General features: G+C 37.4%; 1 protein-coding gene across 1 annotated transcript; it reads left to right on the top strand.

Moving 5' to 3' along the window:
• Positions 1-16,516: 16,516 nt before the first annotated feature.
• il17c (interleukin 17c) lies at positions 16,517-27,832 on the top strand. The gene is made up of 3 exons (XM_057835921.1): positions 16,517-17,186; positions 17,247-17,479; positions 27,131-27,832. The coding sequence occupies exons 1-3, from the start codon at positions 17,169-17,171 to the stop codon at positions 27,378-27,380; spliced, it is 501 nt and encodes a 166-aa protein (XP_057691904.1). The 5' UTR covers positions 16,517-17,168; the 3' UTR covers positions 27,381-27,832.

Raw genomic sequence — 27,832 nt, forward strand, 5'->3', positions numbered from 1 at the left:
GAGTATTTCATAGCACACGTAAGACCAATACAATCGGGTCAACTTGTACCAAAACGAAACAAGAAATGGAACTAATCTCGAGCCTGAACACATACATTGTCTGCTAAACAAAATGCAGGTTTTGTTTGGACAGAGGTGTGTGAGGCACCTAATTACAGCTATTTACTTAATTAAGGTCACAACAACAAACCCAATGAATGGGAGGAACTTATGTGACGCCATTGGTTATGTTTCTTGTGTGTGACAAGAATCACCATATTTCACCTATAGTTTGATTCATTTACATGTGCGTTGGGGGCCTGATAAAGTTTCCACCAAGAAGGACCGTGAAAAAAATATCTGTTAACTAACCGCTAATTTCATTGTGTCTGTCTTGTCTTTACCGCGCATGCACCAAAGGGAACCTCCTATTGGTAGGTGCACCTTGTTCTCATGTTCATCTAAATGCCGATGACGAGTCTAAATATTTGACAAACAGAAGACGTAATTGTCTATTTTTATCCTCTCAGTGAGCTTATAACGCCTCTAAAATTAAGCCACATGTAATTCGGTAAGAACCACAAAAATGCAGGAAGTAATGGTGACTGGAAAGGAGTCAAATATTTCAAATGTGTCTTTTATTTTGTTGAATACTTAACTGCACCGTCAGCACTGGTGATAACCGGCATTAAATCGCTTCCTAACTGTGCTATCACAGTGTTGGATGACAGGAGTCAACCCTAAGGTTGCCAACTCCCTAGAAAAAAAAAATCAGGGACTCCTCAAAGGTGGAGCCATAATCTTCACCCTGTTATTATATTCTGAATGGCACATTTGAGTGATATAAGCGTATGGAAAAACATTACTGTAATTTTTGGACTACAAGGCGCACCTGACTATAATCCGCCACCCACCAAATTTGACACGAAAACTGCATTTGTTCATAGAAAAGCCTCACTGGACTATAAAACGCAGCTGTCCTCACTGTATTATGGGATATTGCTGTCAACGCTGTTGTCGTCCAACATGCCTCCTAGCATGCATTGCAGCGCTACAGACAAAATTCATGTTCTGTGCTAATTATTTCTTCAGTTACTGTTCAAGTTGTTTCATTAATTAATTAATTAACTTTATTTGACTTTGGTGCCATAAGACTGTCATAAGAAAATCATTATTATGACATGACACTGTCGTGAGGATTAATGAATGCTTATAAGAGATGTCATATAGTGTCATGCAGGAATTTATCTCACTTTTGATTGGATGTAAAAGATCCAAACTGGACATAAATGGAGTTAGTGACATAATTTGCCGGATGACACTTAATGATTGCATTCAGTAATGCTCATGATAGTGTTATGTCATAATTACAATATGACGACAGTCTTATGACGCTGCCTTCAACTAAAGTGTTACCTAATAACCAAAATAAACCAACAAACAAGCTGCACTGGACTATTGGTGGCAGGATTTAAAATTAGGGGGGGGGGCGGATAGCGGTTTATAGTCCGAAAATTATCAGCAATATAATTTTAATACAAGGAATACTAAAATACAATAAACATATTCTGCTTCTGTCATCTCATTGGTCAGAAAAGGCGGGAAAGCAGGAAAGGCGGGGAAATGCGTTTCTTTGTATATTTTTGTAAAGCACCATACCAGTATTTGTTCGTTCTACAAATAAGACACCATAAGTGCGTCTCTTGAAAGCTCAATAGATGATGCATAGTTTTGTTTCTGAATACGGGACGATTACGTTGTTCAAGTGATGGTTGGCAACCCTAGTCAACTCCCTCCCATAGCTGTAAGAAAATGAAACTGACAGAAATAACCAAGGAAGTTTTTAATGTGGATTTTTAAATATTACACTGCCATCAAAACATTTAGGAATATCCAGGGTGCACAAGCTTTTGCATGCTCCTGTATGGGATAAAAACACATTACGGTATTCATAAATGGGGGGGGGGGGGACAATGGTCAACCAGGTTTACAAAAATGTCTTCAAAGGGCATACAGAGGACTCATCCAGGAAGTCACAAAAGAATCTGCCTTGCCTCTGTTAAGGTTATTATTCCAGTTTTCATGACTCAACAGTGAAAAAGAAGAGACAAGGCAAAAACTGATGACAAAAAAAATATAGGTCAGTGGTTCAGATCCAGAGATTTATTTGTCATTGACAGCGCCTCTCACAAGATGACAACAGATGCAACGAAATTCCGTTCGATAAGTGAGCATCGGGCCGCTGCAGGCTTTGTTCTGGGCCGCCACTTCTCTCTCTTCTTCAGAAATTACAGAGCAAGTTACAAGTAGACCCACATATATCCTACAACATAGCATGGGTATGACACGAAGCACAGGTCACGTGCAGGGATTTTTTTGTACAAAAAAAAGAACTACCAGTCATAGCTGGAGGAAGGGGGGGGGCATCAGCGATAGTAAGAAAAAGGCGGTGGCGGACTGAAGAGGGGGGGGTTGTGTGTGAGTGTGTGTATGCGCAAGTGTATCAGTATTTGTACATGTCTGTAGACAAGATAAGTGTTGCAGGGCCCTGCGACCGGCCTTGGGAGGAGATCAAGGGCAAGAGATAGGGCCATCTGCGCAGCTCTCTCCAAGAGAAGGGAGGGGTGGGGTAAGGGTGTTCGGGAAAGGAAAATTAAAATCAAATTATACCGAATAAGTAATTTAATATGTCCAAATACGTTTGGTCTTCAGTCAAATTCGCGCTCCTCACGGCGTAGGCGAGATCTCGGGTCCCTTAAGTCATTGCCAATAGTCTGCCTCGACAGTTCAGTCACCTGCCCTGACGGTTCCGTCACCTGGCGCAAGGTACAGTAGCATCCACTTTTCTCAATCCTTCCTCGGATCGAACCATGAGTCCACGGAGCCAGTTCTCCGAGTGAGTGAGACGATTTACATTCATTAATGCTCATGACAGTGCCATGTCATTATTATGATTGTCTAATGACAGTCTCAAGGCGCCACTTAAAAAAAAGGGGGTCACCAAATACCATAAATAGCAATTAATGAAACAACTGGAACAGTAACTGATTAGCACAGAACATGAATTTCAATTGTTACTTACATCTGTAGTGCCGCAATGCATGCTAGGAGGCATGTTGGTCAAACAACAGTGTTGACAGCAGGTGGGAGAATAGGTTGACTGTCTCCCGCAAGAAAGCAGTGATGGCCAAATAAAGCTTGTTGAAGCAATGAAGCTTTCAAGCCAATTGATTCAAAGCTTCATGGTGCTTTCATTTGGTCTTATGACAGTCGTATGATGCTGCTGTCAAATAAAATGCTACCGGTTAATATCTTTTGGTGTAAACATTCCATAATACAGTGAGGAAAGCTGTGGCTTATAGTCCATTGTGGCTTATCTCTGAACAAATGCCGTTTTTGTGTCAAATTTGGAGGGTGCGGCTTATAGTCAGGTGCGCCTTATAGTGTGAAAATTACGATAAGTGAATTTCCATTTAAATTTCTTGTCATTTAGACAGCATGTTTTCAAACAGGCTAAAATGTATGTTTTTATCTTTATGCCTGCAGGATCGTTAGACAACGAAACCAAGACTGGCCCAAAGCACGTCTTACTTTTCATTCAAATTTGGATGATTGTTTCTTACATTGTTCAACATTAAACCTGCTTGGTTGCATTAACCTTGACCATACAGTTTCTGTCATGTTTAAATCTCAAATGATAAAAAATTTAATGAAACATCCTGCACAAAATGATCGTCAAATAAGTTGATATTAGTTATTATGTTAAAAGAAAAACATGAATCTTCTCACAAATCCAATAATTTGTGTTAATTTACACACAAATATTTTTGCCTCTTGATTTGATTTTCACATTTGAATATGAAATTAAACTCGATTCATTTCACACTGTCTATTTTTTTTCCCCCATGTCGACATTCTTATTCTCTCGGATCCTTGCCTCATATACTATTTTCATGGCGTAAAATGTGATGCAAAAGTTTTTTATGTCAACGCAGTACGTGCCACCCGTAGGTCTGTTGTACTACTTCATACCAAGTAAGAGTCAACCTTCCACTGAGCAAACCAGTCTCTCCTCCATTCAGATAGAGGACTAGGAGTTGAAAGAATTAGAATAAATACTGTATATTGGCAGCTAACCAGTCCAAAACTTGGTTTAAAACGCCACTTTGCCTGGATTTAGTCAGCTTCCAAAATTAGGGCCCTGCATGTCTTTACCCTCACCAAATCCCTTAGACTCACTCACCAAACCCCTGGTGTTTAATCGAACCCAAGTTAATAACCACTAATATAGGTCATTCTTATCAAAATAAATAATAATGACCAAAATTTATCTAGCACTTCCAACAGAGCTCGGCCACTTTACACTAAAACATTTTGCAAAATCATTTATGAAACCACAGAACACCAGATTGACTTGCATTGTATCTTTGGCCAAAGTCAACCTGGCTTTTAAGCTATTGTGAAACATCAACTGCAACCGAAAGTTGTGTAACGTCACGTGAAAAAGGTCAATAATTAATATGTATTTAAAAATTCAGGTGACGGAATGGCCTCGAATTCTGGAATGGGCCAGGTGTATTCCATTCTAAAAAGTCAGGTTTCTCATTTGGCAATGTTACATAGCATGGACATTATCATTATTGGTCAGCTCGGCCATGCACTGCACAATTTTTGAAGCAGGGGGCCGCCCACATCAAGAGGAGCTATTCACAAACACGCACACTGCGATTTCGGTTCAAAAAGTATGAAAGCGGTACCATGCATGCATTTTGAAACGTGAAAAAAAAATGGAGAAATTAGCCGCTAAGGCATTGGCATCATAGTTTGCAATATTTACGTAAAATAAATGCTACCGGCACGGTTTTTTTTGGTATTTTTTTTGCTTTTAACCAAGAATCCAGACTGTTTTACGTCCATATCTATAAAGAATTCAGGGATTTCAGCATTTAGTCACAAGAATTTCAGCGTAAAAAGCTCTTTGTTGTGGTAAGGCGGCGCCAGAGTGAACTTAAAGACGAACTCACATTCGACATATTTACGTAAAATAAATGCTACCTGCACATTTTTGGGGGGCTTTTAACCAAGAATCGAGAATGTTTTACATCCATATCTATAAAGAATCCAAAGATTTAAGCATTTATTCACAAGAATTTCAACGTAAAAAGCTCTTTGTTGTGGTAAGGCGGCGCCACAGTGAACTTAAAGACGACTGCACATTCGACATATTTACGTTAAAAAAAAAAGCTAGCTGCACGTTTTTTTTGTTTTGTTTGTTTGTTTGTTTTTTGTATTAACCAAGAATCGAGACTTCAAGAATTCAGGGATTTAAGCATTTATTCACAAGAATTTCAACATAAAAAGCTCTTTGTTGTAGTAAGACGGCGCCTTACCTTACAAAGACGTAAGTGGAACCTTACTGGCTTTTCTAATTCTAAAATTTGACTTCTGTTGATCAACGAGGGGAAATCCTACTGCATGTTTGTTGAAGTGTGACATTTTTTTTCTTTTATTGTTGTTGCTGGCCTATCATGTGTAGATAGGGTTCCTGACAGGTCATCTATTCATGTGAATTTATTACGAGATAAATAGGTATTCTGTAAATTAAAATCACCCCAGCACCAAATAGGTCCTTGGCTAGTTGGTTTTTTGCCCTGTCACAGGGTAAATATAAAGCCTATACTGTATATAAAACAATCCACCTGCCAGGCCCTGATGTACCAAATAGCCTACATCTCAATAAAACAATGACTATTGTACTACAGCATCAACACCAAGGTCTGCCTATTTGAAGAGGGAATGATCGCATCAAATGGGTGCTTTGACTGGGGCATTATTATTTAATCACCAAGAAATTATTATTAAAAATTAATTATCAAATCAAAATTAGGATTCATCCTATATTTTCATGCCACTGTGATTTTTTTTTTTTTCCAGGATGCCAAACATTAAAAATAAAGCGGGGTAAACCCTCAACGCGACAAAAAAAGCGTTGCAAGTCAGTCGCCACCCAGTTTCTCGAAGTCAAGAGAGGGTGGGTCGAGTTAGATGATGACATGAGTGATGCGGAGTCCAGCGATGACAACAGAAGAGATCCTGAGGCCTCAGATGCTGAATTTCTTCTGAATATCTTCATCAGATGACGATGACTTGGGAGAGATAAGTTTTGCAAATTTTGATGAAGTGAAATCATAAATTACCGTAGTCATATATACAGTGCTTAATTTGTAATTCATAGGGTGCCGGAACGCAAAGTATATATGACGAGATGGGCAGAGGTCTCGGAACATACGCAGAAAATGGTGCTGAAAACAAAACGCAAATGCCCACTTGCCATGCTGTGGGACTTACAAGACTCAATTTCAAATAATATCCATGGTATACGTAAATGTTATGACAACAATTTACAATTATTTAGGCTTTACTCTGCACACCACGGGCAATTGCCCACATAACCACAGGTGGGAATTACAGTAACGTACAGTCTAACTTGTAAAACATCAAATAAAATAATCAGAGATTAAGACAAATAACACAAACCCATTCTTTTGCGAGTTTCAACCCCGTCTTTGCTGGACCTAAAGTTCCTACTGCCTTACAAATTGTGCAGTCCAATCCCGAATCACCCATAAGGGTACTTGGCCTGTTGCTTCAGCTGTTGGTGGTCCACCTGGCTGACTACTGGCGCTGTAGCTGGCCTCCACTCAGAGTGGCGCTGAACCTGACCAGCTGCTGTCACGGTAGCAGCCTCCTGCCCCGGCTTGGCTGGCTGTTCATGAACCTGGCTAGCTGCTGCGGCGCTAGCCTCCAACTGCACCCAGTCCTGCACATTAGCTGCCCGCATCGCCGGTTGTTGCTTTTCTGACTCGTTTTGAACCATTTGCCTTCTTTTTGAAAAAAAGGCACTAAAGGCAACTGTCTTTTTGTCTTGGCATGTTGAAATACCGTCAGGGGGGTGATTTGTTGATCCAGCTTTTCAGTGCATCAACAAATCTCTGACTCTTTCAAATGATGTAAAATTTTTATAAACAACATGCAATTCTTGGGATTTTTTTCTGTAAATTAATTTATGCATATCATTATTTTATTTTATTTTATACTGTAATGTCCGTAACGATGTGTAATATTCTGATTCTGTTTTCCGAGGCACCCTGAAGTGCAAGCATTGTTACTGTTGTTTTGGTCACATGATGCGGGAGTGAGATATAGAAGCACAGCCTGCCAAGAGCCACAAGTTGTGTTCGTGTTGTTAGCTGCATGTGTTAATAAGGAAACAAAGTTGTCAGCGCGTCGTGTGTTCAATACCTTTGTCAACAAAAAGCACAAAACAAGACACTATGTCTCTTTATGAGACGCTGGAACTGGAGAGCTGTGAGAAGTAGGAACGAGGGGGAGACGGGCGAGAAGCAAAAGTTCCCGGTCAAATGTGGCAGCAGTCCGCTGTTATTTCGTTTATTGTTTTCTTATTGTTGCCACAATAAAGTGGAGAAAGCTATCAACGAATCCTCTCCTTTCACTCCATTCAGGGTTATTACAATACATTTTTTAAAAACATTGTTATATTATTTTTATTTTCTACACACGAGAGGTTCTGGATCTGCCCAAATAAGTCCCGGAACACAGGGAGGCCAAAATCAAGAGGTGCCGGATCTTGTTCCGTCAAGATCTGGCATACCTGCATATACACACATTTTAAAAAGAAAAATCTAGTTACCTTCATAATTTAATCATTATAATGATTTATGTATGTATAGAGAAGACACTTAATGCTACAGAAAAGAGTACATTTTTTCCACTCTAAACTGCTTTTCAGTCTTTTGCCATTAACATTTTTCAATGTTGCGCTAGCCCGTTGCTATCATAACTTTGTGCTGCTTACTAAATTTATGTTCTTTGATGTGTGCCATTGTCTGCTTGGTATAGCTTAGCTTCCTATGTTGTGTCACAATCTGACAGTGAAAGCTGATGCTGATTCAACATAAATCATTGTTATTATTGTGGCCCATTTAATATTGTTTCAGAATGTAATATAATTACAATATTTTACATACCAATAGAATAAATTAAACAATCATCAAAATATGTCAATGTTGTTTACAATTTATGGTTTTATGTTTTTTTCAACATGATTCATGCCCCTGTCAGTGGTTCAGCCTCCTCAAGTTTGGCTCTCACATCTGAGATCTCCTGACAACACATGCATTCTCTTATAATGCATTGTAATTTCGTGACAGTTTACAGCTACCTGGAAAATAAAATTGTTTTGTCATTTGTTTTGAAAAATGAAGTCAATACTATAAATCATTTGTTTAGCCAAATTTGGGCATGCTTTAGCATATTTAGATGGGTAGGAGCTGTCCCATAACCTAATATCCAGTTTCATCAATTTGGAGATCATGGAAAAAATATGCAACCATGTAATCACATTCTCTCTAGTCACAGTGAATTTGGACCGAGCTTGCTCGATTGGTCATCACTTAGAATGACTGGTGAAAGAAAGGCTCATAGAAAAATAACAATGCTGGACATAGGCTTACCACTCATTCGTTAGTGAAGCGTGGAGCTGTCAATCTTCGTCATCATTAACGTCTGCTATGCCGAGTAAATCATCATTATCTGATGCCTCAGGTTCAAACATGTAGGGATTCACTGTAGCTCATTTTTCCTGGGAGCCCTTGCCATTGTTAGCGTCACGAAAGACTAATCCTGAATGGCTACTTTCGGTGGAAATAGCACTTATATCGCTGCAGCTGCTATGCTCACTGTGAATAGTCCTCTGTTGCGTTCAGACATGGTTGTTTTGACGAACTCGTCTAGAGTTTACATTCGTAAAATTACACTGAAATCCGAAAAGCTCATCAGCTGCCCTTTATGAGATACAAGTAATAGAACTAAACATGAAAACTGAAAAAGATTCTTTTATAAATTTCTGCAAAACGTAATTTTAAATACATGCAATTTCTGTTGAGGGATAAATTAGGACACCACTGCATTCAATCCCACTTAAAATGGCTACAATCACACACAGGGGTATCACATCAGCTACACATGATTAGAACATCATTATCCAGTGTTTTGAAAGAGGCTTGCCTTATTTAAACTTCACATTTAGTTTGGTGTGCCCCTGACTGTTGTAGTGAGGGAAAACATCATGGTGAGATCATAGGAGCTGTCTGACACCTTCAGAAAGAAGATTGTAGACGCTTATGAGTCTGGTAAGGGATTTCAGAAAAACTCAAAAGAATACAAAACCAGCCATTCCACTGTCTGGAAAATAGTCTACAAGTGGGGGACATTCAAAACAGCTGCCAACATACCCAGGTCTGCCCGTACAAGCAAGTTCACCCTGAGAGTAGACCGCAAGATGCTAAAAGAAGTCTCAAAAAACCCTAAAATGTCATCACGGGAACTACATCTGGTTCTTGACTCTGCTGGTGTTAAAGTGCATGCCTTTACAATTAGAAAGAGTTTAACAAGAAGTTGAACCTGAACAAGAACCTCTTCATGGGAGGTTTGCAAGGAGGAAACCTCTGCTATCCAAGAAGAACATGAAGGCCAGACTGAAGTTTCCAGAGTGAATGTAGACAAAGACAAGGACTTGTGGAATAATGTCCTTTGGACAGATAAATCTAAAATTGAAATATTAGGAAACCAGAACAGAGGACATGTTTGACGTAAACTCAATACAGCAGGGTTCACTAAATCCGGACCTCGGTGCCACGTTTCCTGTCGTGTTTTCCATGTCTCCCTCCTCTAACACACCTGAATCAAAATAATCAGGATCATTATCAGGCTTCTGGAGAGGTTGCTGATGACATAATCATTTGATTCAGGTGTGTTAGGGGAGAGAAACGTGGAAAACACGACAGGAAAATTGGCACCGAGGTCCGAATTCAGTGAACCCTGCAAAACAGCATTCCAGGAAAAAAACCTTTTACCAACTGTGAAGCATGGAGGTGGAAGTGTCATGGTTTGGGAATGTTTTGCTGCAGGGGGACCTGGCCAGCTCACCAGCTCCACAATGAATTCTATCGTGTATCCGAGGATGCTTGAAATTAAAGCTGAAGCGAAACTGGACCCTGCAACATGGCGATGAGCCAAAACATACCTGTAAATCCACCAAGGGCTGGCTGAAAATGAAGAAATGGAGAGTCCTGGAAAACATACCTGTAAATCCACCAAGGGCTGGCTGAAAATGAAGAAATGGAGAGTCCTGGAATGGTCGAGTTAAAGCCCAGATCTTAATCCTATTGAGTTGCTGTGGGGTGACTTCAAACGGACTGTGCATGCAAAAAACCCTCGAACATCTCATAGCTGAGAGTATTCTGTGTTGAGGAGTGGGGTAAACTTTCTTCAGACCGGTGTCAAAGACTGGTAGACGGCTACAAAAAGCATCTCACTTATTTCAGCCAAAGAGGGTAACACCAGCTATTAGATGGTAGGTTGTCCTAACCTTTTCCTTAGTTAGTATATGCATTGTTGATATATTTAGTTAAATGAGTAAAACAATGTTAATTTTTGTTGTTACCTGCAATTAAATCACTTTCATTTCCAGAGATAAAGAAAAACAAGATCAGACATTGATATGTGAACATTTCTAAATAAAGAACTAAATATAAAATGGGGTGACCTAATTTTTTTCACCTGAGTGTACAATTGTAGCAAAAGGTTTGAGTTGTGCTCCCATCAATCGATATATCATTTTAAAAAGGTATCACTAGGACTGCAACGAACAGTTTTTTTTTTTTAATCAATCGGACGATTAATTAAATGATTTATCGATTAATCGGACCAATGTCACTTTTTCAATTACCTTCACAACTAAGAGCTTGTTTTTCTGTTTATCAGTTGTACTGTTATCATACCTATCAACCCGAGGCCGTTGGCAATCTTACAAATAGTGACATATGCCCTTACAAATTGGTGACTAATCTTACAACGTTGTATATAGTGTGCAATATGCAACAAAAAAAAAAAACTCAATTTTTAAAATAATATGAATTTATTGGCAATAATGTAACATATAACCTGGAACAATCAAAGAACAATCAATATCTACAGCCAAATCATGATTAATAAAATTAATAGTGACTTTTGTTATAATTGTATGTAGCTCTTTTGGCAATTTCTATTATGTCTTGATGGCTGCACTTCATGGCACCTCAGCTCGCAATTCAGTTTGACTTGAAGGTAGTTCGTTAGTGTGTACAATTATAAATTAAAAAGGTCAATTGATAAAATTAACTCACCGATGCAATCTTTGAGTCAGGGAACATTTCTTTTGCTAATTCTGAGAAGTGATCAGCAATAGTTGCATGCAAATTGTGTTCGGCAACAAATTGGCAGAATAAAATCTCCGTTTTCGTCACTTTTCATTCTGCAGACTTCATCTTTATGACCAGTGTTGTTGATCTTACGTTTAAAAAGTAATTAATTAGTGACAAATTACTTCTCCCAAAAGTAATTGAGTTAGTAACTCAGTTACCTGAAGGAAAGAGTAATTAGTTACTTGGCAAAGTAACTGGTATTACCTTTCATGTTTTTTTTTTTTGTTTTTGTTTGTTTTTTTGTTTGTTTGTTTTTTCAAAACAAGCACAAAAAAAACCATAGTAACTTTTGCTATGTTTGGAAGTCATTTATTTACTATTTCATTTCTATTTGAAAGTTTTAAAACTGTTTCATCATTTAATGATAGATTCAAGTCAAGATTTTGCCGATTTAGGAGTATTTTAGATAAAAAGTAGCTCAGGTTCGCTAGGAAGGTTCACTACAACAGAGCCTTTCTGAGAAGTGTACTGCTCTAAAATGGCGGCTGTTTACTAACGCCACCGAGTCTGTCATTTCGCATGTAGTTCTATATGCATGAGATATCTAGGCATAGATTGTAGGCTGTCGGCAACAGTCAGGACATATTGAAGCCACCTAGCCAAGCATCGCGTTTGCAACATCGTCACAACAAACACTTCGCTCTCCATGTCTCGGACTTTTCTCGCATCATTCAACCAACATAGTAACGTAAGTAATAAGTAATTGTGAGGTTCCCACCCCTAGTGAGCACATTGCTGGATTTGTTATTTTGTTGCTTGGCTTGCACCTACAAGGGCAGGACGAGCATGAGTAAAAGCCAACAAATCCAGCCTACGTACATTACCTGTAGGCCCTCACCAGGGAAACCCCACTCAACGTGTTCAGACTCATTTCTCTGTAAAATTGTTTTGCGCTTGTACTGGATTTTTACACGTAGATTGCCCGAATTCCTGAGATTTGCCAATCACTGCAAGGACAATAGTGACGGCACATTTCTGGGGAAATTGCGTGGGGATTCTTTGTTACTTCCTCCAGATTTTTGGTCACTCTTTTCATTTTGGGGCTTTTCAAGTCAGTCTTGTTAACTCATTGGCTGCTATTGACAGTGCTTGACATCCAATCTGTTCTGACTGGCAGGGACCAAGGAACAGTCTAAACCAATGCCGGCCATCAGCATATGCGATTGGGGCTGTTGCCTAAGGCGCCATCTAGTAAAGGTGGCGCCAAATTGCTCATGTTACTCTGGATCAAAAATATACATTTATTTATACTACGCTTACCGAACGTTTTACATTTCAGTATGCTACAAATGAAAATATATTATTCTTAAAATGACTTCTAGTCTGAAACCGTGACCATGAGTCAGATCGTGACCTGGCGCCTGAACCTTTCCTTGCTCTTGTTTTGTTCCTCTTGTATTCTTGTTGACAGTGTAACACTGTGTTAGTGGCTAGCGCTATCGATAAGTGAGACTTCTGTTGTTGTTCTGTTGTATTCTTTCCACACAAAATACTAAAGATTAAACAGACTGTGTGCAATTCCAGATTAACAAATGTTACACTAAATGCCTCCCAAAATGTCCCCCACGTCAATCTTAGACAGTTTAGCCTCTTGGACTATGCCACTTTAACAGAAATTGTGTCGAAATTAAAGCCCACAACATGCTGCCTTGACATCCTTCCTTCAAACTTTTTCAAAACTGTTTTTCATTGCATAGCCCCAGACATACTTCAGATTATAAATACTTCTCTCCAAACAGGAGAGTTTCCTCAGACTTTAAAAACTGCAGTAATAAAACCTCTCCTAAAAAAACCTAATCTGGATGCCTCAACCATTAGTAATTACAGGCCAATATCAAATCTGACATTCCTGGGGAAAATTATCGAAAGGGTTGTGTTCGAACAGATCCAGAATTATATGATGCAAAACAATCTTTTTAACTCATTTCAGTCTGGATTTCGACCACAACACAGCACCGAGACTGTGCTTATCAAAGTCCTAAATGATATTCGTCGGAATACCGATGCAGGCAAATCATCTGTTCTGCTACTATTGGATCTCAGCGCCGCATTTGACACGGTTGATCACAACATACTACTCAGCAGATTGGAACAGTGGGTAGGGTTTACTGACACTATTCTTCAGTGGTTCACATCCTATTTACATGATAGGGATTTCTTTGTGTCAATCGGAAACCATCAGTCAGAACGAACCAAATTCACGTGTGGAGTCCCTCAAGGGTCAATTCTTGGACCACTCTTATTTAACATCTATATGCTTCCGTTAGCTCAGATAATGGAACAGTATGACATCTCCTATCACGCCTATGCAGATGACACACAACTGTACATTTCTGTGTCCCCACATGATTATAGTCCCTTAGTCACCCTGAGCAAATGCATTCATCAAATCAATGAATGGATGTGCCAGAATTTTCTCCAGTTAAATGTGCAGAAGACAGAGGTGATCATTTGCTATATAAATAAATTTGCCTTGCCTTGCCTTGCCTTGTTTATACAACATTTCAAGTGCATATGACAGATAAAGCATGTTTATTTAATATTTTCCGCTGTATTTTGTGCTCCCGCGCCATGAAAATGAGCGACTTCCTGGATTGACGAGGATTCCGAATGTGACGTCATCTTCAGTATACATCCAATACTACAGTATGCAGAACAACTGCGGATTCAGTTGATTTTTGCGGATTGATTCGTTTATTTTTCGCATCACGCCAGCCAAATGTGCTGGAGAAAAATTTTGCTACACTAGGAAGAAGCGTATGAGCCTTAAGGTTTCAAAAAGTTCCCGTTCACCCCAAGATTGGCATAAACAGTTCTGACAGCTGCGGGACCATTGGATTTACGAGGAAGTGGATAAACATAGTGTTTTGTATTATGTCAAATACTGGGCTCATGGCACACATTTTAATAAGGAAGTGGCTTGCATTTTGTGGCCGGCGACCAGCAGCTTGTAACCCCCCCGGTCCTCTTTGCGTGCCCACCGAGAATGCGCTTTCCTCGGCTTGGCCAAGAGCAGCTCCGTGCTCCGATGTCGGCCAAGAATGGGCTATTTTCAGCTTTCGTTCCCGGCGACGAGCACTGCCACCCCTCTGTGGCCCCAGTAGAACGGCGAGCTGTATTTTGCTCGCCCGGTCCTCTTCACCTGCCCACCAAGAATGTGCTTTCCTCGGCTTGATGACAAGCCCTGGCAGCCCGTGGCGCCTGCTAGCCTCATTCGCTAACAGAGTAGCATTGTTCATCGACAATATACGTAAAATACATGCTAACTGCGCGGTTTCTTAGCTTTTAACCAAGAATCAAGACTCTTTTACGTCCATATCTATGAAAAATTCGGGATTTAAGCATTTATTCACAAGAATTTTCGCCAGAAAAGCTCTGTTCACGCCAGGCGGCCGCTAGCCTCTTTCGCTAACAGTATATAGTGTATAATGATTACAAAGAGCTATTCTATTCTATAATAAGTTGTGATTTTATATAGAATTTATTATTAATCTATTCACATATTATTTATAATTGATTCTGCATGTTTTCCTCAAGTATTACGTTCCTCATGTTAAATTGAGTGATTTATTAGCTGTTGAAAACTTTCAGTAAATACATTTTTAAAAATTAAGTTGCTATTTTAGTCAAAAACTTATATGATACGGTAAATATTTTTATTGATCCTGAAAATATAGGTGATTATCTCTGCATTTGGTGATTTTTGTGCTGCTAGTGTAAAATCTGAGACTTTTATAGCTATTGTAAGTTGTATTATACTTATAACTTATATAAAATAACTAATCGGGATTTTATAAGGGAACGACTTTGAATTTTTTTATGCCACTGCTCATGGAGACTCATATATGGCTAAGGTAGGTGCCTGTTTTGGTTTTAGGTCGGTAGCAGCTTTGGTTTTGAAATTATTTGTATTTAAAGTGTTCGAAAACAGGCCCCCTACGAATCGGCCCCGTTTCCCGTGTCATGTCAATAGCATAAGCGCATTTTAAGGCCGAAAAGTGTCATTGCATGAAATTGAGTTTCCAATATATATATATATATATAAAAGTTGTAAAGCAATAAAACTGCAACAAAAATGAATGAACTGAACAAAAAAAATGTTTTTATAATGGGTCAAAATTATTTTTTCGAACAGATCATGTGATTAGCACCTTAGACTGTCATTTGCTTTGCATACTGTATAATTTAAAAAACAAAAATGGGGGGGCAATTTTATTTTTCAAAATGATTTTTTTCTTTGTTTGAAAATATTTTTTTGAAGCAACTTTTGGGGGGATTGAATGATTCAGACACAAATGTCCTACCCATAATATGGCCCAAACACAAAAAGGATTGTTTCAATCAAGTAAAACTTGAAAATGAAATTTTCAATCAATGAAAAATGAAGTGTACAAATGCAAATTTTTGAAACCCATATATTTTTTCGCATTCAAAAACGTTTTCTATGATTGATATTTTTTGATTTTATCTTTTTTTTTTTTTTTTTGGATTGAAGTGTTTTTTCTTTTTGAAAAAAAATTTTTTTGAAGCAATTTATTATTTTATTTTCCTACCCATAATATGGCCCAAACACAAAAAGGATTGTTTCAATCAAGTAAAACTTGAAAATGAAATTTTCAATCAATGAAAAATGAAGTGTTCAAATGCAAATTTTTCAAGCCCAAATATTTTTTCGCATTCAAAAACGTTTTCTATGATTGATATTTTTTGATTTGATCTTTTTTTTTTTTTTTTGATTGAAGTGATTTTTCTTTTTGAAAATATATATTTTTGAAGCAATTAATTTTTTTTAATTGCATAATAGAGACAAAACCGTCCAAGCCAAAATGTGGCCCAAAAACAAATCCACATTTCTTCAATCAAAAAAGTTGCTTCAATCCCCCCAAAAAAATCAATCAAAGAAAAATAGCTTTCACATGCTTTTTTTTTTTAGTTTCAAATTTATTTTTGCATTCAAAACATTTTTTTATTGAAGCGACTTTTTATTTTATTTTATTGAAAATATATATTTTGATTGAAGCAACTTTTTTGGGATTGAATAATAAAGACACAAATCTACCTCAATATGGTTTTGCCCAGGGGATACAGTTTTTGACGGGGGTAACTACATTGGCACGACACCGGCGGGCATACCATTTTCAATGGTTTACAATCTTAGGGAAAAGTATTGCCTAAGCAGCCTGATTTAGAATTCCCCTCAAGAATTCTGGGAAACAAAAAACGCTCATTGTCAACTTATTATTATAAATATTCTTGTAAATTAATTTCATTGCTGACACTGCGTTTCGGGGTCATCACCATGTTGTGCCCCCTATGCCCCAAAAGTCAAACTCCGCCTACGGTCAATAGGTTATGAAGTCTATGTATAAATATTCCTGTACGTTAATTTTATTGTTGACACTGCCTTTCGGGTTATTCAACATGTTGTGCCCCCCCCTGCCTATGGTCTGGACATACCTGATTTCGTAAAACAAAAAATTCCAAACCCACACTAAAGTAAAATGTGTTCTCTTTCTCCCTCTCCCACACGCTAGTTAAACTTTTTCTTTGGAAGCCATAAACACTCGGTGACGAAAACTTCCGTCACTTTAAGATTTACCTTCGTTAGGTGTTAACTTTGTAGCCTGGGAGATGATTTTAAAAAAAAAAAAAAAAAAACTGATGCGGTCATGGGTTAAAAATAGACCATCACGTGACTTCACCTGAAGAGGTGCGGGGCGGGTGCGTGTGTGTAGTAAGTTGGAAGTTACCCAAATTCAAAAACGGTGTTCGCATCTTTCCATTTCCTCGTGCCATCGACACCATAAAAACCAAGAGCATGTCGGTCGCCGAACACACACAACAACCGGAGCGGGTCAAGAGAACATGCATGTAATGGCACAGGTGAGTGCACAGGAGCGTCACTCAGCTCGGCACGACTTACCTGGTCTTCCTCCTTTGCAGGTGCTGGTCGCAGTGGCCCTTCTGCTAGGGTCCGCGTGGACGGTGAACGTCAACCGCTGTTACGAGGAGTCAGAGTTGAGCAAAGCGGCCGACAGGAAGCTGGCCAGCCACTACCCGCAGCCAAAGGAGCCTCGGATGGTGGTGGCGCATGACAGCCCCTACGAGTGTCCCTTGGACCTATACGTGAATCACTGGAATTTGGAAGACAGGTCCCTGTCTCCCTGGAGATATGTGTAAGCATCCTTTTCATCCTTTCCAATCGTTATCTTGCCAAACGTGTATAAAGAAACTGAAATGGACGCATTATGTATGTAAACCCTTTATATGGCAACTTTGTTTTATTCAAATACATGGACATAACATTTTGGTTCATCGAGCTCACAATATTAACATTTGATATAATACATTTATTTGTTTTATATTTATGTATAATATACAGTGCCCTCCGTAATTGTTGGCACGCCTGAAAAAGATGTTTTTTAGCTTCTAATAATTTTTTTAAAAATTCAAATAATATGGGACCTTAATGGAAAAAAAGAGAAAAATCCAACCTTCAATACAAGTGCATTCATTCAGTGGGGAAAAAATCCCACATATAGAAAAAAAAAAATTGACATCAAATAAGGTGTGTCACAATTATTAGCACCCCTGGTGTTAATACTTTGTACAACCCCCTTTTGCCAACAAAACAAGGTCTGGGGACTGAGATGGCCATGGGAGGAGCTTGATTTTGTGTCTGCTGAACCATTTCTGTGTAGATTTGGCCATATTTTTAGGGTCATTGTCTTGCTGAAAGACCCAGTGACGACCCATCTTCAGCTTTCGGGCAGAGGGCAACAGATTTTGATCTAAAATGTCCTGGTATTTCAAAGCATTCATGATGCCATGCACCCTAACAAGGTTCCCAGGGCCTTTGGAAGCGAAACAGCCCCACAGCATCACTGACCCACCCCCATACTTCACAGTGGGTATGAGGTGCTTTTCAGCATGCGCATCTTTCGTGGCACGCCAGACCCACTTAGAGTGTTTTTGTTGCCAAAAAGCTCAATCTTGGTCTCACACAAAAATACACACGGTCCCAGGCTTCAACTGGGACCGCGTGCTTTGGTCAGATATATGGCGGAAAACACTCAGGTGACTTGAAGTTCCGCTCTGAGGCCCCCAAATTTGGCCAAATTGTCCGATATGCATGTGTGATACATCATTGGAAAGCTTAAAATCTCAATTTTCTGGGGCAACAAAAATTTTGGACAGGAGGGCATTTTTTTTTTTTTTTTTTTTAAGTTTTTTTAAACAGCAAAACCCTACATGGAGGTGAGAGCACGCGAGAGGAGAATTACAGATGCCATGACTTTAACGAGATATTATCGCGTACTTACCTTGTTTCGATCCAAAAACTCCATGTCACATGTATTACTGAGTGTCAAGACACAGCTGTGAATGGCCACAGCTGGATTTTTTGAGGATTTTATGGGTGAAACATGGTAATATAACAAGGGTCGCGATGAAGAAATTGTAGACATCAAGGAGTGGTCGAGATTTTCTTTTTCATATATTTACCCTTTTAAAAAAAAAATTTCAAATGTTCTTTGTTTGGATAGATTATTTATCATCTAATATATCGGGGAAAATTAGACGGTAACAAAAGAAATACAATTTAGCGATAGTTATGAGGTAGATATCCGTGACTTTTTTAACAGACGCCATTTTTTCATTGTGACATAATTTGTTTAAAAGTTTAAAATATTCGAGTGAATAATTTTTTTAAAGTCGTTTTTTTTTTAAACAAAATATTAGACATCAATTAATGATTCTAAGCTAAAAATGAGACATTTTGAATAATAAATATAATTACTTACCTTGTTTTCATGGCTGTGTTGAAACAAAAACAGTTGCGCGACGTTTGAAAACGGGTGTTTCCAGGGTAAAACGGGCAAATTATAAATAGTTCGAGGGCTTACTGTGCCATGAATCTGCTATGGCAGCATATAGACATATTGTTCTATCAAACACAACAGTTATTTTGACTTAAAATACAGCAGTTTCTTTAAAAAGGAGTGCAAGAGCAGAAACAGCTTTTTCAGTCTTGTCTGTGTTTTCCGCCATATATATATATTTGAGGCAGAAAACACTCAGGTGACTTGAAGTTCCGCTCTAAGACCTTTGATTTGGCCAACTTTCAAAATTGTCCGAAATGCATGTGTGATATATCATTGGAAAGCTTAAAACCTCAAGTTTCTGAGGGAACAAAAATTTTGCACAGGAACGCTTTTTTTTTTAATATTTAAACAGCAAAACCCTAATTGGAGGCGAGAGCGCGCGAGAGCAGAATTTAAAAAAAAAAAAACCACAATTAAGCGATAGTTATGAGGTTGATATCCATGACTTTTTTACAGACAGTAATTTTTTCATTGTAACGTAATTTGCTTAAAAGCTTAAAATATGCGAGTGAATCATTTTATAAAGTCGTTTTTGTTTAAAACTAAATATTAGACATCAATTTATGATTCTAAGCTAAAAATTATAGACATTTCAAATAATAAATACCTCCTTTTTATGGCTGGGTTGAAACAAAAGCGGTTGTGTGGTGTCTGTAAATGGGGGGTCTCCAGGGTAAAACGGACGAATTAAAAATGGTTTGGGGGCTGAATGTGCCATGAAATTGCTGTGGCAGCATATAGACATATTGTTCTATCAAACACAACAATTCTTTTGGCTTAAAATATAGCAGTGTATTTTAAAGAGGGGCGGACAGAACAGAAATTGCTTTTTCAGCCTTGTCTGTGTTTTCCACCCTATATATAATATATACTGTATGTATACATATAATATATATATATATATATATATATATATATATATATATATATATATATATATATATATATATATATATATATATATATATATATATATATATATATATATATATACACTCACCGGCCACTTTATTAGGTACACCTGTCCAACTGCTCGTTAACACTTAATTTCTAATCAGCCAATCACATGGCGGCAACTCAGTGCATTTAGGCATGTAGACTTGGTTTAAGACAATCTCCTGCAGTTCAAACTGAGCATCAGTATGGGGAAGAAAGGTGATTTGAGTGACTTTGAATGTGGCATGGTTGTTGGTGCCAGAAGGGCTGGTCTGAGTATTTCAGAAACTGCTGATCTACTGGGATTTTCACGCACAACCATCTCTAGGGTTTACAGAGAATGGTCCGAAAAAGAAAAAATATCCAGTGAGCGGTAGTTCTGTGGGCGGAAATGCCTTGTTAATGCCAGAGGTCAGAGTAGAATGGCCAGACTGGTTCGAGCTGATAGAAAGGCAACAGTGACTCAAATAACCACCCGTTACGACCAAGGTAGGCAGAAGAGCATCTCTGAACGCACAGTACGTCGAACTTTGAGGCAGATGGGCTACAGCAGCAGAAGACCACACCGGGTAACACTCCTTTCAGCTAAGAACAGGAAACTGAGGCTACAATTTGCACAAGCTCATCGAAATTGGACAATAGAAGATTGGAAAAATGTTGCCTGGTCTGATGAGTCTCGATTTCTGCTGCGACATTCAGATGGTAGGGTCAGAATTTGGCGTCAACAACATGAAAGCATGGATAAATCCTACCTTGTATCAACGGTTCAGGCTGGTGGTGGTGGTGTAATGGTGTGGGGAATATTTTCTTGGCACTCTTTGGGCCCCTTGGTACCAACTGAGCATCGTTGGAACGCCACAGCCTACCTGAGTATTGTTGCTGACCATGTCCATCCCTTTATGACCACAATGTACCCAACTTCTGATGGCTACTTTCAGCAGGATAATGTGCCATGTCATAAAGCTGGAATCATCTCAGACTGGTTTCTTGAACATGACAATGAGTTCACTGTACTCAAATGGCCTCCACAGTCACCAGATATCAATCCAATAGAGCATCTTTGGGATGTGGTGGAACGGGAGATTCGCATCATGGATGTGCAGCCAACAAATCTGCACCAACTGTGTGATACCATCATGTCAATATGGACCAAACTCTCTGAGGAATGCTTCCAGCGCCTTGTTGAATCAATGCCACAAAGAATTGAGGCAGTTCTGAAAGCAAAAGGGGGTCAAACCCGTTATTAGCATGGTGTACCTAATAAAGTGGCCGGTGAGTGTATATGTATATATATATATATATATATATATATATATATATATATATATATATATATATATATATATATATATATATATATATATATATATATATATATACATATAAGGGACTATGTAACAAAGTGAATAAGGATATTTACTGCCCCCACCACCCCAATTTTTATTTAAAAAAATAATAATAAAGTTTTAAAATTTCAAATGTACGTAAATAAGAGTAGACGCTTTACAATCCTTGTGGGCCGCCAGGACTTTTTGCCCTCCCATTCAAAATGGATTGGATGTCGAGAACCATCAGTGGCATCAAATTACTTAAGTGAGGTTAATGGAACATCGGTAGACTATATAGCCTTCGTGATCTTGCCATATTGAATGTAATTACTATGGATGTCCCGATCATATCACGTGATCGGAAATCGAGCCGATCGCGCCTTTTTTTTTAGGCTTGGAATTGGGTGGGAATTTTTTATTTAAATTTTTTTTTTTTTTCAGTGCCCTCGAGTTAGCTACTGAAAGTTAACGATGATTGACAGGTTTGTATCTTTGATCTTGCCAAAGCAGCTTGGGAGTGCTACCTTCAAAGGTGCAAATGTGTCAATAATCATTTAGCTTGTTACACACAAGTGTGCTGTGGCAACTGATTGTGTAAGTGAGAGGCTGTTCTCAGCAGCGTGGGCAGATTTGAGTGGACTCACTCAATGAAGCATTTAATAAAGACAAGCATTTTTCGACGTTAAAAGTTTAAAACTTTTTTTACTTTTTTTTTTTTTAAACTTTTTTTTCGAATCGGAATCAAAATCAGGTGAGTTGGACTCGGGTGCTAAAATATGCAATCGGGATATCCCTAGTAATTACATTGTTTTGAATACTGCAATAGGTGACAATTTAACACCTAACACAAACTCTTTTACCAGAAAGAAAAAAATAACAATAAAAACTTTACCTGTTTTCTGTTCTTCAATAACACTGGGCAACATCATTTTTATGGTCCTTGGTTTGCGAAATCCAAAATGGATCTCAATTATTCTGTAAACCTTGTTTCCTTGAAAAATTTTTATATAAATATATATATCTATATATATATCTATATATATCTATCTATCTATCTATCTATATATATATATATATATATATATATATATATATATATATATATATATATATATATATATATATATATATCACATGAAAAACACTCTTCTTAACACATGTGCTTCTACAACATCTTACATGCAATTAAGTATGAAGGAAACAAAAATGACTGCAACGTTAATTTAAGACTACTGATTTTACAAATCACAAATAGTTGTGTGCATGTTGTAACATATATATACAGTATATATATATATATATATATATATATATATATATATATATATATATGTGTGTGTGTGTGTTTGTAAACTATGGAGAAAAATAAGTTCCAAGTAAACTACGACCACCTGGCTTATTGGCCCTGAGACATAAAAAAGCACTACTGAAGATCACGCATGCCCTCTACTGTCTAAATCCGAACCTATGGGCAACAATAAGTGTGCATTTAACAAATGTAATTAATCAGCCTTGAGACAAAAAAAAATCATTTAAAAAAAATCCGGCTCCCAGGATCAATGCACGCACACTGTTTGAAATTACCTACCAATTGCATTCAGATCCATCCTAAAATAACAATTTTAGTTAGTGTCCTGACCAAGAAGAAGACAAAGTGAGTGAGAACTTGAGATCTCCCTTCAGGTGATCTAAGAATTTTTTTTTTTTTTTTTTGTTAAATTCTGCACCCAAAAATTTATTAAAATTAACTACATTTTTCAATTATTTACCCAGTATAATGAACAAGTTTGCTTCAAACAAACTCAGGGAAAAAAAGGCTTTTAAGTTTTGAAATTGATTATTGTTGCTTTTTTGAGATTTCAGACTAGAAAACAGAAAAAAAAGAAGCTTTTGATAGTAATAGGGCCATTTAGATATAAAACAGTACAAGAAACGGTAACTGAAGAAGACTCAAAATTGCTCGAGTTGATCATCAGGTTTTTATTTTTTAATATAAGTGTTCATCATTCACTTTTACTCTCGCAACACCTACTCTAAATTCACAGGCTGAACTCGTGCTGGCATTTCTCTCCCTCATAACTGCAAACAATAGACTGAGATTCAACCAAAAATATTTCTCCTGTGCCAATCTCAAATCCAAAGCAATGGAACTCCACAAATCTGTCAGTCATTACATTTTTTTGCAAACCAGACAAGCAAAGGGAGCTCCTCCTCTATGCTTACCCTTTGAAAGTAGACGTCATTAACAATTAATATTTGGATTGAAGTTGGTGAAGATTTCAGTTTTGAAAGTATACATAATGTCGTCATTAAGGAAAGTAAGAGGTAGGAATTCATTTGTTTGTATTTTATGTTTATATAGGAACAAAGTTTGACAATTTAAAGTTGGCGCATTTTGAAATTGTTTTCAGCGTCATCAAAAAGGAACTAACTTAAATAAATGCTGATAGGCGGGTTGTTTATTCAGCACCTCACGTGACATGGCGTTACGTGGTCGACGTCAGCTGCACTATTGCTATGAATGACAATGTTGTTGTTTTCTTTTCTCTGGCCTGACGGTGTTGTCATTGTGACGCTCTCACGTGATCAGTGAAAAGGGAAAATCCCCACTCAGTGTGACACCCTGAGCGGAGCTAACAATTGCATCACAGCACAGAGTTGTGTCATGAAGTGCTGCCGCAACGTTGCCAGGTTCATTTATCTTGTAACTTGCTTGGACCTTTGTTCAAAGTGAAATATGATAACAGATACCCGTTCAAATAAAAAAACAGGAAGCAAATGGTCACGTAATGAGAATCCATGTGGAATACCAATAGTTTGACTGACAAGATGAGTTTAGGGCAATAAGGAAATATTTTCAATTGCAACATGGGCTATTTTACATCATGATACAGATATGCCCTGATGGTGTATTTTTTTATTTATTTTTTAAAATGATGTGATGGAAGATTATATAATCATTATGACTGCTTTTTACCAACCGCTTTATTTTGAATTGACATTAAACACACCTGTAATTGATGCTGAACCCCCGTGCATGCCTTGCAATGACCTTTTGTAGAATGTAGGGCTGCAACTAACGATTATTTTTAAAATGGATTAATCGGACGATTAATTAAACAATTAATCAATCGGATGAATGTCACTTTTTTCAGTTACCTTCTCATTTTAACTTGAAGTCGTTTTAGGCATGTTGTAAGTCACAATGAAGACAAAATGGATAACTATTTCCTTCAAAAATGATATTTTATTACAGCTTTCTGACTTAACTGTACTGTAGCCTATAAGTGTACTGTTTTAAGTACATGAAACAAAGTTTTTAATAAATGTTCTGAGTATAAAAAAAAAAGAATTTTTCAGTACACAAATCAGTTAAGTCTTGTTAATTCAAATTATAAAAATAAAAAAGTGCTGCTGTTTGACATGTTTTTCTTGTGGGCAAAGCGCTATTACAAGTATAAATTGTGTCTATGACTAATTTATTGCCTTTAAACAAAGTAAACAACAAAATCGAATAAGGAGGAGGCAGACTGTAATGAATCAGTTTTCTTTATAAAACAGTTGTTCATAAATACGATCCAAATCCAATTTCAAAGCACACTCTCTTGTATGACAATTTGCAGTTAGAGTTTATGTTGAAAGGAGACTAAGCTGTTATATGGTTTATGCATGTGTGTTTTTTTTTTGTTTTTTTTAAATAAAAAGAAATGTGACAACTTTGCTATCCACCATGTAATGTTCAGTGGTGGATAAAGTGCTCACTTTAAAAATAGATAAATACAAGTACAGATACAGGTGCAAAAAAATCACTTAAGTAAAAATACAAGTATCTAAGAAAAAAAAATGACCCAATTACAAAAGTACTTGCTTTAAAATCTACAAATATTTTCTACCCATCTGAAATATATATATATATATATATATATATATATATATATATATATATATATATATATATATATATATATATATATATCCCACAATTCGGCCAGATTTCCAAATTGTCCTATATGCATGCGTGATGAATCCTTGGAAAGCTTAAAATCTCGATTTTCTGGGGGAAGAAAAATTGTGAACAGGAGGGCATTTAAAAAAAAAAAAAAATTAAACCTTTAAACCCTAACTCGAGAAAAGAACACGAGAGATAATTAAAGACGCCATGATTTTAACGAAATGTTATCGCGTATATACCTTTTCTATCCAAAAACTCTGTGTAGCACGTCTCACCGAGTGTCAAGACACAGCTGTGAATGACCACAGCCGGACATTTTGGGGATTTTATGGGTCTCTCATATACCAGGGGTCGTGATGCAGAAATCGCAGACCTCAAAGAGTGGTCAAGATTTTCTTTTTCAAATATTTACCCTTTTAAACTTTTTTTTCCCTTCAATTTTTCTTTGTTTGGATTGATTATTTATCATCTAAAATATCGTGGAGTAACAAAAAGAAAAAAAAAACACAATTAAGCGATAGTTATGAGGTAGATATCCGTGACCTATTTACAGACTTTTTTTCATTGTGACGTAATTTGTTTGAAAAGTTTAAAATATGCGAGTGATTAATTTTTTAATGTCGTTTTTTTTTTTTTTTTTTTTTTTGTTCAAACTAAATATTAGACCTAAATTAATTATTTTAAGCGAAAAGTTCGACATTTCGAATAACTAATATGATGACTTACCTTCTTTTTATGGCTGGGTTGAAACAAAAGCGGTTGCGCGACGTCTGTAAACGGGGGTTTCCAGGGTAAACCAGACAAATTAAAAATATTTAGGGGGGTTCATGCGCCATGAATCCGCTATGGCAGCATATAGACATATTGTTCTATCAAACACAACAGTTGTTTTGTTTTAAAATAGAGCAGTTTGTTTTAAAGATGAGTGCAAGAGCAGAAACTGCTTTTTCAGTCTTGTCTGTGTTTTCCGCCATTTATACATATGTATATATATATATATATATATATATGTATATACTGTATACACACACACACACACACACAGGTCTGAGTCAGTATTCAAAGAACCAGAAAATTAATTGACAGCTCAGTTTTATTTAAAATTGTGCAGAATGGAGGAAAAAAACATGCATTTGAATTTACTGCACTGTAAACAAAAGCTTAACAAGCTAAAAAAAAAAAAAAATGGTGCATTACAAGCAACTATCAGGTGCATACCGCCACCTACTGTACAAAAGTGTGTAGCACCCATTTGAAGGTGCGCTGTGCCCACTGTTGGTTATTTTTGGTCAATATCTTGTTCACCTGCCTAATCTTCATTGTACTCGTGTTGCTGCCTCTAGTGCTCAATTACAGTATACAGTTGTCGTGCGGGGCTTATCAATGCGCTGGAGGAATGAAAACGAAACTATCAATTCACAATGAGAAAAAAACAAAAGTAATGTTTAACACAGGTGACCATTTAAAAAGTATTGGAGTAAAAAGTACAGAAACATGCTGTAAAATGTAGTAAAGTAAAAAGTACCTCTTCATATTTGTACTCTAGGAAAGTACAGATACACCAAAAATGTACTTCAGTTCAGTAACAAAGTACTTTGTTACATTCAACCACTGGACTGCACATATTCCACATAAAAACACTGCGGTTCAATTATAATTATATTATTGAGCTGTTCTCAGTTTGTTTTTGTTTCTAATTGCTCATTCTGCTCTGCTGTTTACCACCAGCCGAAGAACCATGAAAGACCACTACCCGGACACTTACGTTGAAGCCCAGTGTCTGTGCTCCGGTTGCATCATGATCAAGAACAAAGGGACCCCTGAGCTGAATCACGACTACAACTCAGTTACAGTCAACCAGACCAGGGTGTTTCTCAAGAGGGAGCCGTGCATTGACAGTGGGATGTACTATCTGAAACCTGTCTCTGTGGAGGTGTCGGTGGGCTGCACCTGCGCTGCACCCAGAATCTACTCGTGATGCCGCCATGCGGCAAACGACGTATAGGTCGGCTATGATTCCTGGAATGTGGCGTCATACATGTTAAACAGATAGGAGTTGACCTTACCTTTTTCTGTCATAATATATAGTCAGGCTTCAAAAGCTCAAAGTTGAATGAACCTTTATTTATCTTTCATAATTATTTATTTATTTATTTATTTATTTATTTCTCATGTTTACCGTGCTAAAGCTCATGTCTTAAATGCACTGGGTATTTCAAAAACACTTTTTTTTTTTGGATGAGGATATTTATAGTATTTAAAAGTACCGTATGTAATGCTTATTTGAGCTATGCTTCAAGGTTTGGATGATTCAGGAGTGAATGAAGATCTGACAGTGGAAGCCAGTGGATTTTTGTCTATGCTAATGTTGGGTTTGACTTTGTGTTGTCCCATAGTGGGACTAGATCCAGTCAACAGGACTTGTAGCTT

This window comes from Corythoichthys intestinalis, chromosome 5 (assembly GCF_030265065.1).
Source record: "Corythoichthys intestinalis isolate RoL2023-P3 chromosome 5, ASM3026506v1, whole genome shotgun sequence".
In the NCBI taxonomy this organism is placed as follows: Eukaryota; Metazoa; Chordata; class Actinopteri; order Syngnathiformes; family Syngnathidae; genus Corythoichthys; species Corythoichthys intestinalis.